The 16,213-nt window shown below is 40.9% G+C and overlaps 1 protein-coding gene across 3 annotated transcripts in view; it reads right to left on the bottom strand.

The window, feature by feature from the left end:
• TGFBR3 (transforming growth factor beta receptor 3) overlaps positions 1-16,213 on the bottom strand; it is a 209,094-nt gene that overhangs the window by 25,045 nt on the left and 167,836 nt on the right. For all 3 annotated transcript variants that reach the window (XM_004378731.2, XM_023733421.1, XM_023733420.1), the window contains 6 exons: positions 13,946-14,135; positions 11,799-12,133; positions 11,224-11,376; positions 8,374-8,514; positions 8,043-8,201; positions 1,194-1,493 (listed from right to left, as the gene is read on the bottom strand). In XM_004378731.2, the coding sequence (XP_004378788.1) occupies positions 1,194-1,493; positions 8,043-8,201; positions 8,374-8,514; positions 11,224-11,376; positions 11,799-12,133; positions 13,946-14,135 (1,278 nt within the window). The remainder of the gene's footprint in view (positions 1-1,193; positions 1,494-8,042; positions 8,202-8,373; positions 8,515-11,223; positions 11,377-11,798; positions 12,134-13,945; positions 14,136-16,213) is intronic.

Raw genomic sequence — 16,213 nt, forward strand, 5'->3', positions numbered from 1 at the left:
TACGATCAGATTTGCTATAATTTCATATGTAAACAAAATTTTCTTTGGTGTTATAGGAGAAATGGATGCCCAGGAGAATAAAATGGTATAAAGGATTCAGATCAATGGTAATCTCTCCAATAATGATAATTTTTCCTCCTACCCCTACACCTATCCTTTACAAACTGTGCTCTAAATGAGAGAATTCCATACACACAAGGTATTATTAACCATACAGCTTGATTCTTAGGAGCAGCTGGTGGATTCTAACTGTAGACCTTTTGGTTAGCAGCTGAGCTGTTAACCATTGCTCTATACCAAAAAAAAAAAAAAAAGGATTAGAAGTCATCTTATACTGTGTGAGATAGCTACGTTAATAGATGTACATAAGAAATTATTCACATTTATGGCAGTAAGGGAAACTCTCAATGAGATGGACTGACACAATCACCATAACAACAGAACTAGGCAACATTTTGTTCTGTTAAACATAAGGTAGCCATGAGTTGGAGCCGACTCAACAACAGCAGCAGATCACAGAAACAAACTTAAGGCAGAAAACATCTTTCATATACAAGCCTGGCCTGATGAGGTACCATAAATAGCCTTATAGATCCCCCTACAGCAGCCATTCCAGCAAGGTCAAATGGTTCTAATTTCTGTTATGGCCAACAGAATGTACTAGTTCAGCATGGGGAGTAAAATGAAGCTAACATGATAAACTGGTATGAAACAGAGAAAAATTAAAATATTTGTTAGTTTCCCCGAGAGGCCCTCCAGAGACAAGTCAACCTTATAACTCACACAGAGAAGGTCAAAAAACAATTGCAATACAAGTCTCAGTGGGGCCTGGAAAAATTAATCCTCACACTAAACTTGTCCTTTCGGCTCTCTATATTTTTGGCATTGCACACTACCTGAACAGCAAAGATAAAGCCAGACCTCTCCCTCAATGGAAAACAGTCTTGATTTATCACTCGTAAAGCACTACTAAGTAGTGTGCATGGAAAAAAAAATTCACACTGTCAAGATTTATTTTCTAAGATTCCATAAAACTCACAGGTCCCTGATAACACAGACTTTATTACTTCAGTTGGGCAGTTCCAAAACCAGAAATCTCAACCTGCAAAAATATGAGATTAAACTTCTCCAGTAAGTCACTGTCTCATCCAAAATATCAAAATAGCAGTCCACATGGATGGAGACCCACTAACCTTAGGCAACTTCTGGGGGTCCTTTTCCTTCTTGGTACACAGCGTTAGCTCACACTGCAGGAAGAGCAGCGAGGTGTTGAAGATGGACTTAAAAACGAAGCTGAAGCGCTTCTTGTCCATCTCAGCTTGCAGGAAAGGAAAGTGTACTCTCCTGGGATTGTAGAATTTCACAGATTCATCTTTAGGACAAATATTCTCAATGATGGTGTAATCAGACAGCCTGTCAGGGTTCGAATATGGAGAGATAAAGCATGTTTGGATGGCAAATCCCAGTTCGTGGTCAGCCTTAGTAACAGATACCTATAAACAAACAGAAAGATCAAGTTAGAAATGAGTTAGCATCCCACTTTTACTCTGGCACAACAGTAACACACTGGCATGGTCCTTCTGATAAGAGCCACTGCTTTATTCTCATAACATACAGTCTTCTTTCTAATTACAAAAGTAACATCCATTCATTGAAGAAAGAAATGTTTTCCATTTAAACTTAACGTGGATGATGACAATGAATTATATAGTTCAAATGACAGCCTGGAAGATTCAAATACAAAGTAAGTCTCTTCAACTGCCATGAGTCATCTGGGAAATAAAAATAAAAGCATAGCATGTACCTAAAGTGAATTTTCCAAACTAAATAAAGCACCAAAAGGAAAAGCCCCTAGCTCCACACAGCGTATCATTTGTAATGCGAGTTCTTTTTTAAAAGTGCTCAAAAAACAAAAACAAATAAACAACCAACCAAACCACAGAGGACAGAGGCAGAATCTATTTAAACCCAAACAGGGAGGACTAAGCTTCTAAACTGCAACAAATTAGGGGAAAAAACCCAAACACCCAAAAACCCACTGCCAACTCATGGCGACCCCATGTGTTATAGAGTAGAACTGCTCCAAAGGGTTTTCTTGGCTGTAATCTTTACAAAAGCAGATCACCAGGCTTTTCTTCCATGGTGCCACTGAGTGAGTTTGAACTGCCAATCTTTAGATGAGTAGTTGAGTGCAAACCATTTGCCCCACTAAGCCTGAAACATTACAGTAAAGCCACAGATTCACTGGTGAGCAGGCAGGGCTGGCCTCTGGTGCTGGATGTGAGGGACGGTGCAATCTGGTGGCGATCACGAGCCTGGCAAAGTGTCCCAGCTGCTCACAGGTCCAACTCAGGTCTTGCCAAGTACCCTCCCTCCCTTCATTCTTTAAGCCCAGGAGTACTTGAAGGGAAATCTAATCTAGAAACGTTTCTGACTCATTTACACTTCCCTCTTAGAAAACATTTGTATGGGCTAGGTCCAAACCTTGTTAAGGTTCTTTTCTTTAGAAACAGGAAGTAGTGTTTGGCCAAGTGTAAACAATTCAGGGTCCTGAACTCAGCTAAAAACCTGCTCCAGACTGGATTCTCCATTTGGTGACACATGGATCACTTCGTGAATTGTCCCTACTCTGCATACCTCATTCCTTAATTAAACTTAGGATCAAAATAAACTTAAAGACTTCAGAAATAAAGTTAATATTTAACCATAAGCCAATAGCCTTGGAATCCTTTCAAATGACAGGGCGATACAAACAAACTTTCCACTCTGAGATACTCAGGGGAAATCCCTGGCATTGCAAGGGGCTTTGAGTCCTCAGCACTAACGTGGAAGACGCCTATGTGGTTAACTACAGGACACTCAACAATGAAGACGAGGAGGAGGAGGATGCTAATAAGATGATTACGACAACAGCTTCTTGGGGTATCTTAAAGCTTACAAGAAGTTTTTGCGTACACTTATTTATTCCCAGAGAACAATCTCGTGAGGTATTTTCATCTCCATTTTATAAATGGAAGAAAAATTGAACACACAGGATAGATGACTTACTCAAAATCGTATACAGCAAGTACTGGATAAAACCAATGCTCATACTCAGGTCTTCTGAACCCAAGTCAATTCTCTCTTTACTGCTTCACTGTAGCTACAGGGTCAATTTAACCAGGGCCATCATGTGGCTCTGGGGAGAATTCTTTGCAAGACATCTCTCTAGGAAGTGGTATTTGGTTATTTTTGTAATATTTCTGAAAAAGCAAATAGTTTACCTTGGAGAGATGGCAAATTGCATATATCCTTTACTAAAAAGTGTCTTTTAACATGAACTCAAAACCCACATAGCAAAAATGTGTAATAGAAGAACTGTAAATATTTCCTTCCAAAGAGTATGTAATGATAGAATGTCTACGGTATCCCAAAAAGTTGCTTTGGAGGAAAAATGTTATCAGTAATCTTTTAATCTAAAATGGACTGGAAATGAGCTGTAGAACCACAGGCTTTGGAGTGAGACAAGCCCTAGGAAATATCGTGCTCTGCTGTTTACATGCTGGGGACCCTGAGGCTCTGTTTCCTCACCTATAGGATAGGGGCATTAATACCTACTAGCTTAAGTTATTCTGAGAATTAGTAAGTAAAACTTATATGCAAATAACACAGTTCTCAGCTATTCAATAAATGCCTACTATTATTAGTAGTACTAGCCTAGATTTAAATTATTTTGGTTATACCAGAGACTTCATCAGCCTGAGACCAGAAGAACTAGATGGTGCCCGGCTACCACCAATGACCGCCCTGACAGGGAACATAACAGAGAGACCCGGATAGAACAGGAGAAAGGAGGGGTGCAGAACTCAAATTTTAGTAAGAAGGCCAGACTTAATGGTCTGACTGAGACTGGAGGAACCCCGGAAAGCATGGCCCCTGGATTCTCTGTCAGCCCAGAACTAAAACAATTTCCAAGGCTAACTCTTCGGACAGGGATTGGATTGGACTGCAGGACATAAAGTGATACTCGTGAGGAGTGTGCCTCTTAGCTCAAGTAGATACAAGAGACTAAACGGGCAGCTTCTGTCCGGAGGTGAGATGGGAAGGTGGAGAGTGTTAGGAACTGGCTGAATGGACATGGGGAATCAGGAGCGGAAGGGAGGAGTGTGCTATCACTGTATGGAGAGAGCAATTAGAGTCACATAACAATGTATGCATAAATTTTTGTACGGGGAAAAAAAAAAAGAAGAAACTGCCAAATAAATAAATTATTTTGGTTATAAATAATTTTTTTTTAATTCCCCAAGCCAAAAGAATTAAGAAAAGCTGCCATCATATGACCAATTAGCACCCAGAGATGACCAAAGAACAGGTAGCAAAACTGTGGTATCATTTGTCTTAAAGGAAGGGATGGTGGTATAGACGAACAGGGGATTCTGGGAGGGGATGTGAAAAAGAATGATGGCTGGGAGAAGACACCTAGAAATAGTTCTTTAAACCAAGCCAATGATTTAGTAAGTTTTCTTTAACCTAAGTAAAACATTTTCCTATCAGCAGTAAAGTCAAACTGGGAAACCAACGATTAGGCACGGTTGCTACCCATTAGGCATGGCTGCTATCCTCTTTAGCAAAAACATTTACAAATTCCCTCTCATACTTTCGGTAGTTTAAAACAACTTTAAAATAAAGTAGTTTATAATACTGCCCCCTCCAAAATTCTCTTCAATACATTTGATATTAAAATGGTAGCAAAAAGATTGAGTCCATTTCTTTTTCATCACTTGACAACTTCACTGGCTAAATTTAACTATGAAAAATATAGATGATAAATGAAAGGGTATAAATGGGAAAACAAAATGAAAAAATAAAAGGAAAATAATAATGTATTTCAAGTATTAGGAAGATGGGGAAGAAAACTCAAAACACCCAGGGTAGGCTACTTGAGGACATCTGGCCACCAATTAGCATAAACCAGCAAAGTCATCAATTAGCAAAGCCAGGCACACATTTGGAAAAGAACAAACTGCACTTAGGCAGCGCCCCTACAATCCACAGCACAATAGAAACTGTTTACCAATGGCACATGTGCACTGTGCAGCCAGAAAAGCAAGAGAAAAACAGCGATCGTGGTTTAGTGATCTTGAAGTAGAAACTGCGTGTAGAAAGCAGCGTATTTTTTTCCAGTGGAAAACAGAGATTTACCCAAAGAAAGAGAAGACCTCTCAGGACAGAAAATCAAAAAGGAGTGAGGGGTCAGAATCCATATGATTCAGGAAAACAACATCTAGAGCCAGCAGGCTCTGTCCCAGAGTCAGTGCAAATGTGGAGCTATTTGTCTTTCTAAAATAGAAATATGTGCGCTGAGGTCAGTTTTAATAGATGGAAGTATCCCATTTCGAGCCCGTAAGCTTCTCACCCCTCCTGCAAGTGCAGCAGAACAGCAGCTTGCAGCTTAGCACCAAAACTAGCTCATGAAAGGATGGATTTCCTGTAAGATCACGAGACAATATGCCCAATGGAAACACTGAAGTTGTTTGTTGTGCCAAACACAGGCATCCTGGTGCCATAAAGAAATTTACCTTCTCTAGAATCCAGTCCGTGAACCTCGATATTTGCAAAGCTAAGAGGGTACATTTTTTCCCCTTTCGAATGGCATTTTGAGGACAGATGATAGTAGCATCCAGTAGGTTACAGTGTGGGCTCTGGAGCCAGACTGCCTTGCTGTGAACTCCAGCTTTTCTAGGTACTACCTATGTGACCTTGTGCAAGTTTGTGCCTCAATTTTCTCATCCATAAAATGGGGATATTAACAGACCTGTCTCATGGAATCAGATTAATTAATCTAGTAATTAAATTAAATTAATTACAATACTTACAACTGTGTTTGGCATATAGTAATCTGCAATAAATGTTAACCAAAAACCAAACCCGCTGCTGTCGAGTTGATTCCGACTCATAGTGAACTCATAGGACAGAGTAGAGCTGCCCCATGGGGTTTCCAAGGCTGTAAACTTTTACAGAAGCAGACTGCCACATATCAGTTCGAACCACTGATCTTTCAGTTAGCAGCTGAGTGCTTTAATCACTGTGCCACCAGGGGTCCTTCATCATTACCACCACTACTTAATATTTTACAGTCACTCTACAGACTATGCTATGCAAGATTAAACTAAAACTAGTTGCCATCAAGTCAATTCTGACTCGTAACCTCGTGTGTCGGAGTAGAACGGTGTGTGCTCTGTAGGGTTTTCAATGGCTAAGTTTTCAGAAATAGATTGACAGGTCTTTCTCCCAAGGCACCTCTAGGTGGATATGAACCTCCAACCTTTCAGTTAGTAGCAGAATGCATTAAACATTTGTACCAACCAGGACTCCTGTACATGATTATTACCATTATATATAGGAAACAGTTCTAAAAAGTTTATAGATACATTTAGATAATGACTTGGGGGAAAAAAAAACAACGTTCATGAGATATGGTGGTGTTAGGTGCATCAAGTCAGTTTTGACTCATAGTGACCCTATGTACAACAGAACAACACACCCCGCGGTCCTGTGCCATCCTCACAATTGTTGCTGTGTTTGAGTGCATCGTTGCAGCCACCGTGTCAATCCATCTCGGGATTCCATCTCGAAAAAGACAGTCTTCTTCTTTTTCGTTGACCCTCTACTTTACCAAGCATGATGTCCTTCTCCAGGGACTGGTCCCTCCTGATAACATGTCCAAAGTACGTGTGATGAAGTCTCGCCATCCTTACCTCTAACGAACATTCTGGCTGTAGTTCTTCCAAGACAGATTTGTTCTTTCTTCTGGCAGTCTATAGTATATTCAATATCCTTTATCATCACAATAATTTAAAGGCATCAATTCCTCTTTGGTCTTCCTTATTAATTGTCCAGGTTTCGCATGCATAGAAAGCAACTGAAAATACTATGGCTTGGGTCAGGTGCACCTCAGTCCTCAAGGTGACATCTTTGCTTTTCAACATTTTAAAGAGGAAACTTTTGCAGCAGATTTGCCCAATGCAACGCATCATTTGATTTTTTGACTGCTTCTTCCATGGGCGTTGACTGTGGATATAAGTAAAATGAAATCTTTGATAACATCAATCTTTTCTCTATCATGATGTTGCTTATTGGTCCAGACATGAGGATTTTTGTCTCCTTTATGTTGAGGTGCAATCCATACTGAAAAGGCTGTGGTTTTTGATCTTCATCAGGAAATGCTTCAAGTCCTCTTCACTTTCAGCAAGCAAGGTCATGTCATCTGCATACTGTAGGTTGTTAACGAGTCTTCCACCAATCCTGATGCCGCATTCTTCTTCATATAGTCTAGCTTCTCGGATTATTTGCTTCAGCATACAGATTGAATAAGTTTGGTGAAAGGATACAACCCTGACACACACCTTTCCTGATTTTAAACCACATGGTATCCCCTTGTTCTGTTCGAATGACTGCCTCTTGGTCTATGTATAGGTTCCTCATGAGCACAATTAAGTGTTCTAGAATTCCCATTCTTCACAATTTTATCCATAATTTGCTATGATTCACACAGTTGAATGCCTTTGCATAGCCAATAAAACACAGGTAAATGTCTTTCTGGTATTCTCTGCTTTCAGCCAAGATCCAAGATATGGTGGCACACAGTATTTTACTCAAAAGTGAGTGCAATTTAAAAGATAATATGCAAGGTGGCTTGAAATATTCCATAGTCAACTGACATTGCAACTACTGACATTTTGTCTCAAAAATGGTGAGGACAAAGCAAGGATAGGATTTTATTAGAATTCCCATTCTGCCAATTTTTTTTTTTTTTTTAACATTCATCTACAAAACACTCTCTTCATTTAGCATTATGTACTAAGTTCTGAAATGGCCTACTCTGGTCAGAAATCAAACATAAGTGTTTTCTGAGCCAAGCCCACACATAGAGCTGGTCAAGGGCCATGAGATGAGCAGGAAGAGGTCCTCTGCAGGGAAACTACAGGGGTCTTTAAGCTAATGTCCCAGGAACCACAATTCAGTGCTCACCTAACAGCCCAGGGCTAAAGTTTTGCTCTCACCTCAACATAAACGTGTCCATTCTCTGCCACAGAGAAGACCCCCTGGGAGGGCACAAGAAAGAGGTCAGTGTTGTACAGCTCCATGTTGAAGGTGATGTTTCTGCTGGGGGGGTCCTGGAAGCTACTGGGATTCCCCACCTGCCGCAGGCTGCAATTAAACTGGGAAAACAAACAAACACAGCGATAAACCACAGTCAAATGAAGGATGAAGGCCCTGTAGCTTTGTGAGCTTTGGCCTTTAACATTCAGTCTCATATTTTGACAGTTCCTAACTAAAGTCAACCAAAAACACAAAATTCTCTACAACCACCTTTTGAAAACAAACACATACCACCACAATTACAGGCTGCCTGGAGAAGGAAGCATCGCCTTCATCCATATCTCCTGGAAATCCATTATCCCCTGACTCCAAATCTTCATAACCATCTGGCCAACCACTACTATCACCAGGGGATGGAACTTGTATCACAATCTAAAAGGCAAAGAAAGCACAGTTCACCAATGTTATAAAAACACCAAGCTGCCTGCAATTGTTTCTACCTCACATGAACATCCACATAATAATTCAGATGTGAATGGAAAATCTGACTTAAAAAAACTTCAAGTTTTTGGGATTTCATCTTCAGAGAGAACAACAATGCAGGTTCGAATTAAGATTTGCACGGAAATATATTTTTTCCTTTGTGAAGAAATACAAATTATTTCAAACAGTGAGAAAACACCAGATACTGAAATGGAGTTGTCAATAGACCTATACTGCAAAGGGGACTTTTTGTTATTTGTATCTTTCCAGATTTGTATAAAGTTTCCTTTGAATTAGAAACAAACTCTTTCTAATGTTTACTTTTGAGCCAGTCTTCTCCTCGTCTTTTCTCTTACTCAATTCTTCCTCAGTATCATTCTGTATGGACACAGAAAAGAGCATCACATTTTATTCCAGTTAAGACAGTGTTAATCTGTTTTAACACTTATTAGAATGATTATTCCTGGATTAGTTCTAGCGAAGATGAAAAAATTCAACCAAGGACCATACTCATCAAGTTGATTCTGACTCATAATCACCTTACAGGACAGAGAAGAACTGCCCCTAAGGTTTCCAAGGAGCAGCTGGTGGATTCAAACCGCTGACCTTTTGGTTAGCAGCCAAGCTCTGCGCCACCAGGGCTCCAACCAAGGACCAGGACTCCATGAATAAAACCCTAATTTTTTTGTAAATGTAGTATAGCTCTATGGGACTCCTTAAAGTAGTCATGCTTTTCTTTCCTTTTTGCAGGGGAAGGGCTTCGCATGATTGCATTCTGAACATGTTGCAAAATAAAAACCTGTAGTAAGTCTGAAAATTACTATAAGCAATTATAATTGGAACAAATAGCTAGAATTATTCACTGAAGGAAGTAGGATGGGAAGAGAATGAAGCAACACTATCTCTCTATTCTTTCCCAGGTCCTCAAAAGAGAAGTATCGATGCAAAGGAAGCTAGTACCTAGGATACTGGTTACACTGGGTATCATAAATAAAGAAAATAGTAATACATAAAAAGGAAGGGAACTTCAGGCCTCTGGATAATACATTTCTCTCCTGAGGCAATATATATATATACACATATATATACTTTTTTAACATACAGATTATCATAGCCTCTTATTAGTGTTAATTTGGACACCAGTTTAAAATGCTGAAATCCAGTGAATCAGCAACATATGGCATTCATTATATCTGGAAAAAGTGGGTAACTGTAGGAAAAACAGGATAATTGTAAGAAAATTAGTGTTGTAACTGGTAGAAGGGTATTTTTTATAGAAGTCAATGGTTAATAACTTATACAGGTAACGGGGAGATTTGCTGGGCTAGGCTGGTGTTGGGCAAGATCAGTGGACCAGAAGTCAGGAAGCTGAATTCAGTCCTGGCTCTGCTATTAACTAGTCCCTTGAACATAAGCAAGTTTCTTAACTCTCTGGAGTTCAATTTCCTCACCTGTGAAATGAGGAAGTTGGATGAGATCATCTTAGAGTTCTTTCCAGCTCAAATATCCTAAAGTTCTCTGAGAGGCAATGAACTCAGGCTCACAGGAGGGCCAGTCCTCACATGAACCCTGACTGCCAGTCTCTTCTCTGAATTAGGTCAAATGCATCTGTCAACCAGCAGTGGAAAGAGCTTGCAGCTGCCCCATGCCCCAGCCCACAGCAAAACTGAATTAAGAGTTAGCAGCACCCCACGCCTGGACTAGGCACTGAGAGTAAGTACATACACACACATTATGTCAAAGCAGAGCACAGGGGTATCTGAGCTTCACCTCTGCCATCAAAATTAACACTGCAAAACTGCAAAATTAACACTGTAAAGTTTTTTTTGAGATTTCATGTTTTAAATTCTCTTCATATTCACTGCCTAGTCTCTATCTCTAAGAAAATGGGTTTATTCCAAATAAAAAGGATTTAGATGAACTGATAAGAATGATTTTCAGAAAGTGAAGGTTAGCTATCACAATAGATTATCATTAGGGCAGTATGTAGAATCTCCCTCCAGATAACTTCCATTTGGGGCCTCTCTTAGAGGTGAAGAAAGAGACTTAATAATAATTTCTTAAATGCCTCTTTCAGATTTCTCTCTTTTGGAGGGAGGGAGGGTCCTCCCACTTCTGGACAAAATGTGATGCACTTTGACTTTCTCTCTTTTGGAGGGAGGGAGGGAGGGTCCTCCCACTTCTCGACAAGGCTTAAATGAGGCCAGAAAGATCACATGTCTGGTTAGCTCAGCAGTGCAGAGGTGCTCAACTGTAGCCCAAGACCTTGGATTTTATCCCTACAAGGACCAGGCCATCTGACACTGCAGCTTGGCCATAGAGAGACATTGTAATTATCTTGCCAGTGAACCCGTTGCTGCATTCAGCTCTGGAAGGACCTAGAAGAAGGAGGTGGGAGAGATTGCCACAAATGCCCCAGCCAAGAGAATGGGGCCTCCCAACTCCCACAGATTCACCAATAAAGGAAACAACAAAAGAGTTCAGAGTCAAAGTGCATTACGTTTTGTAGAGAACTAACACTTGGCTTTATCCAGGCCTGGGGTACCCCCCTCCTCATTTTCATATAAATCTTAAGACTCTGTTGATAGAATGAAGGCTAATGATAACACTGAGCAAGGCTTTGGCGAAGGGCAAGGCTTTGTTCTGGAGAACACTCACAGAGTTATAGTAAACCATGCCGTCCCGGGCTGACCGCCGGTGCTGAGTACCACAGCCACTCAGGGGAGACTCCAAGATGAAGTGGGTGCCATTCATCTCGGCCTTGCAGGTAGGATCCAACAGGGTGAGATCCATCCCCAAGTAGCCGCTGGCCTGAAACAACAACCGTCCAAGACATAATGGGGGGCCCACAGGCAGTTCTGCTACACACAGTTAATAGATTCTTCCTGACCTTCCAAGTAAAGGTTGCTAGAGGCTTGCATTCCCCCGCTCCCACCTATCTCTTCCCAGTCTACTACCTCTCAAGATCCCAAGGACTGTGTTTCTTGGCTTTGGAAATTCAACAGCAAAATATTGACACACAAGAATCTGCCACCCCTTCCCCATCCCCCAACTGAAAACAACAGGAACCGGGTGAGAACTGCAGCCAAAGGAAGTAGGCCCATCCAACTGAGAAAACAGTATCAAGTCTCCGGAGTTCAAAAAGTGACAGAGCCAGAGGGAAATAACTAGCACAGACTGGGGGCAAGATGGGGAAAGAGGTGGCCCACTCTCCTTTAAGAAGCTGCACTGACCTGAAGAGAATCTTCTTCTACAGCCACAGTCATCTTTTCCTTGTCACATTTGACTGACAGGGCAACATCCACGCGCCCTTGCACCTCTTCTGGTTCTCTGCGATCAGGAAATAGTTGCACGCTGGGACTCACGGGGTCCTTTGGCCAGAAGATCCTATCTTCTTCCCCTTCCTTTTGGCCTCTCCTGGAGATGTCGGGGAAAGGAAAGGGGAAGCCTCCATCTTGGCCTCCCCCTCCCCGGATGGGTGGGTTCTCCAGGGCGGGCAGGGTGCCATGGCCCAGCAGGATTCGAAGCTCAGGGGGGATGGTGTGGCCTTCCTCATCTCTCATCTCCTCTGGGGGGAACAGAGAAGGCAAAGCATCATTAGTGTTTCATGATGCTAGGCCAGAATCATCATCAAGAGAGGCAAAAAGAGGAGGAATAAGCACAGAATGGACATGTGTAAAATAACCTTTAATAAGCAACACATAAAAGAGATTAGGAGTCTGGAAGCCTGAATTCTAGAGTCCTGGTGTTCTCCATAATTAGTTGAGTGAGTTTGGGCAAGTGGCTTACTTCTCTGTGCCTCCGTTTCCTAATTTTTTAAATTAGGGGATTGGTTCTCAATTTTAGCTGCATAATAAAATCAGCCTGGGAGCTTAAAAAAAGAAAATCTCTATGCCCAAGCAGCACCCCAGGCCAATTAAAAATCAGACTCCCTGGGGGTGGGATCCAGTCATTAATGTTTTAAAAGCTCTCCGTGTGATTCTAATGTTTATCCAAGGCAGAGAACTACTGGATTAGATAACTTCTAAGGTCTACAAGCTGTAAAAATCTATCGCTCAAATAAATTATGTGGGACAATATTATTCCATTCAAATTTCACTGAATTTCTTTGAGTCTACAGAGTCTTTAGAACAGTTTCTCTAAAGATTTCTTGTGAAATCTATACAGATATTTTAAAATTATTTTGCTACCCCAGTATCTGGGCACCCTAGCCTTTCAGAACTCAGCCCTTACAGGGAAAAGAAAAAGCTGCTTCGGTACACTTACCTTTTTAAACGTGGGTGACATATTTCTATACAATCAAACTCAATATTTTGTCATATTTTCAACAATCTGAAGAAACTAACCAATACTTCTCACTGTATTCTTTACATCTACTACCTATGGCCAGGAGCCCTGGTGGCACAGTGGTTAAGAGCTCAGCTGCTAACCAAAAGGTCAGCAGTTCAAATTCACCAGCTGCTCCTTGGAAACCCTGTGGGGCAGTTCTACTCTGTCCTGTTGGGTCACTGTGAGTCGGGATTGACTCGACGGCAATGGGTTCACCCAGAGCCAACCTGAGGTCAATCCCTTTCAGGGGAAGTTGGAAGTGAAGACAACTGGTGCCCATTCACCCTCCTTCAATACTGTCCTCTTGAGAAGGATGGCACAGGCATATGGGTCCAAAAGAAATCAAAGCTCTGAAAGGTTTTAAATGGGTACTTCAACAGAGACAGAGGTCAGTCCTATAACTTCCTCCATTTTCCCACGGAAGAATCTGAGACTCAGAGGTTAAGCAACTGCCCCTGTCGCAAACTGAATAAATGGCAGAGCTGGGACTTGACCCATTCTACCAATAGTGCACTCAGCACAGTCCGTGAAGTGACAAACAGGACTGGGGATCCGAAAATTTGGGGCTCGAATTTTGCTAGCTCTAAGGCTCTTGTAAACCTCAAGAACTTGTTGAGCCTATGTTTTCTGCTCCATCAAATTGGAGAAATAACTGCTGCTCTCCCTCTGGGTGAGAATGAGAAAGCACAAGCATGAGTCCTCGTGACTATTTTCCCAGAAGACACAGCCTCTGACTAAGGACTTCTCCCCTATAGTCCCATCCCCTCTGCATTCTCAGCCATAAGCAGTCACTGGATGCCTATGAGAGAAAGGCCAGGCTTAATTTATTCTTAATGTAATCACGGTGAATGTGATTGGCTTAAGTCTATAACAAAGTTCTCTAACATGCAATCCACTCTATTTTTCTGAAAATCTACATAAAATATATTTTCACCAAAATTACCTATCACAATTCCAGATAATTTAAAAATGTGCCGTAGAAAAACAGCACCATATAAGCTGAAATAAATTGTATGTTTAATATAAATTTTTTTTAAAAAATCATACTTACCACTGTTTTCAAGTCGAAGGTGAAATCTATTAGCCACAGGAGCCATTGTGTATGATGTTACTGGACTATAGCCATTATCCAAAGCCCACTTGATCAGATTCTCTTGAGCAGAAGGAACGTCATCTCTTATTGATTTGGTCATTGTCATGGATCTTTCGCTCTGTTTCCCAAAGCCAATACTGTTAGGAGCCTGAAGATAACAGCAAATTTTCACTTATAAGTTTAAAAGTAAACAGTGCTTTAAGTAAGATTAATTAAATATCTGAATCCAGTAGATTCTATATTGTGGATGAGGTAATTATTCATTCTTTTCATCCCAAATGGTTAAGCGTTCGACTGCCAACTGAAAGGTTGGTGGTTTGAACCAACAGCCGCTCCGCGGAACAAAAGACCTGGTCATCTGCTCCTGTAAAGATTTCAGCCTAGGAAACCCCATAGGGCAGTTCTACTCTCTCCCACAGGGTCGCTATGAGTCGAAAATTGGCTCAATGGCACACAACAAGAAGAACACTGATGTGAAAACCTTTAACAGCAGATTAAAAAATGTCTATTCATGTTTGATCATACTGTTTGGGTTGCTTATATTGATAAAAATAATCCAGTGACAACTAAGCAGCTATATACTGAATATATCTAGCCTGTTACTGTAGAGTTATGTTAAACATTAACCTAACTCTACAGTCAAATGTTAAACTGTTAAATTTCTAATGTTAAATTGTTAACATAACATTGTTAATATAGAAACTCTATACATATATATGTGTTTGTGTGTGTATATATATATACACACACACACCAAATAGGAGAGTTTTTCCCATCTTATTTTTATTTAAAATTATGTGTAAAGTATACAGATGTGCATGCAACATTGCCAACATATGTCTTTGCTTCCATTTCCTGTACCCTAGATGTAAATGAAAGAAGGTACAAGCTAGTTACGTCAGTGTTAAGACTATTCCATCCTTACAAACTGTGAAATTCCACACGGTGACACAACCAATGTTTATAATTTTCATCAATTTAGCAATCCTATAATTGTATTTATTTGCCAATTCTATTAACTCAATATGCTTACACTTTATGTTCTAAAATAGTAATTAAATAATTTAGGTTACTGTCCCTTTAAGTACTAACATTCTGTCCAGCAAGTAAGTCATAAAGTCAGCTTTCATTTAAACTGAACATTAGGAATCTTTCCAGGAAAGGCACTAAAAGGATTTTAACACATGCAATAAGATCCTTCGCCTGTCAGTTTGTCGTACTGTGGTGGCTTGTGTGTTGCTGTGATTCTGGAAGCTATGCCACTGGTATTTCAAATACCAGCAGCATCGCCCATGGTAACAGGTTTCAGCACAGCCTCCAGACTAAGACAGACCAGGAAGAAGGACTTGGTGATCTACTACTGAAAGAAACTGGCCAGTGAAAACCTTATGGACAGTAGTGGAACTGGACTGACACAGTGGCTGCAACAATGAGACAAAACAGAGCAACAACCGTGAGGATGGTGCATGACCAGGCAGCGTTTCGTTCTGTTGTACACAGGGTCACTATGAGTCAGAACCAACTCACCGGCACCAAACAACAAGAGTAAGATCCTTACCGCACCTTTAAGATGGACTCTGAGTACCCAGGACATGGAAGGTAAATTTCCCCACCACCCGCTGACTCCTGCAGCAACGGTCTTGCCAGATGGGAAAGGAGCTAAATGCTGCAGAGGGGACGCCAAAGAAAAGGCACCAAATTTCCAACAACTGCTCCAACAGAGCCAACCAGCCCTTCTAGCACGCAGATTATGTCATTTTCATGCTGTATAAAAATCTCTTTAATTTCCATGCGCAATTATTTTCCCCTGCATACATGCAGCATTTTTTCCTAAATTCCCCATTTGTTTCCCACTCTGTTTGTCCCTAACATGACGAAATATTAATCCTTTCCCACTGTACAACCATAAAAGAGTCACAGGCTCTAAGTCCTCTTAGCCTCTTTGGTTGTGGGATACTGGCTGAGGACACACATATTTCAATTCAAAGCTTAAAGGATCTCACCGGTATCTTTTTCTATTACCCAAGGTGCTTATCTGAGGGAAACCTGCCAGGCTGACCAGTCACAGTCCCTGCACACAAAGGTACCCCGCCCAGACAGAGCTTTAGCCAAGTTCTGTAGTTATTTACAATCTCAGTTTCATGGGTTCACAACAGTCAAGCTCTTACTCTGATTCGGAGAAAATTCCTTAGGGGAATACAAGGTTTATTAAAAAAAAAAAAAAAA

Source organism: Trichechus manatus, unplaced genomic scaffold (genome assembly GCF_000243295.1).
Source record: "Trichechus manatus latirostris isolate Lorelei unplaced genomic scaffold, TriManLat1.0 scaffold00058, whole genome shotgun sequence".
NCBI classification, from domain to species: domain Eukaryota; kingdom Metazoa; phylum Chordata; class Mammalia; order Sirenia; family Trichechidae; genus Trichechus; species Trichechus manatus.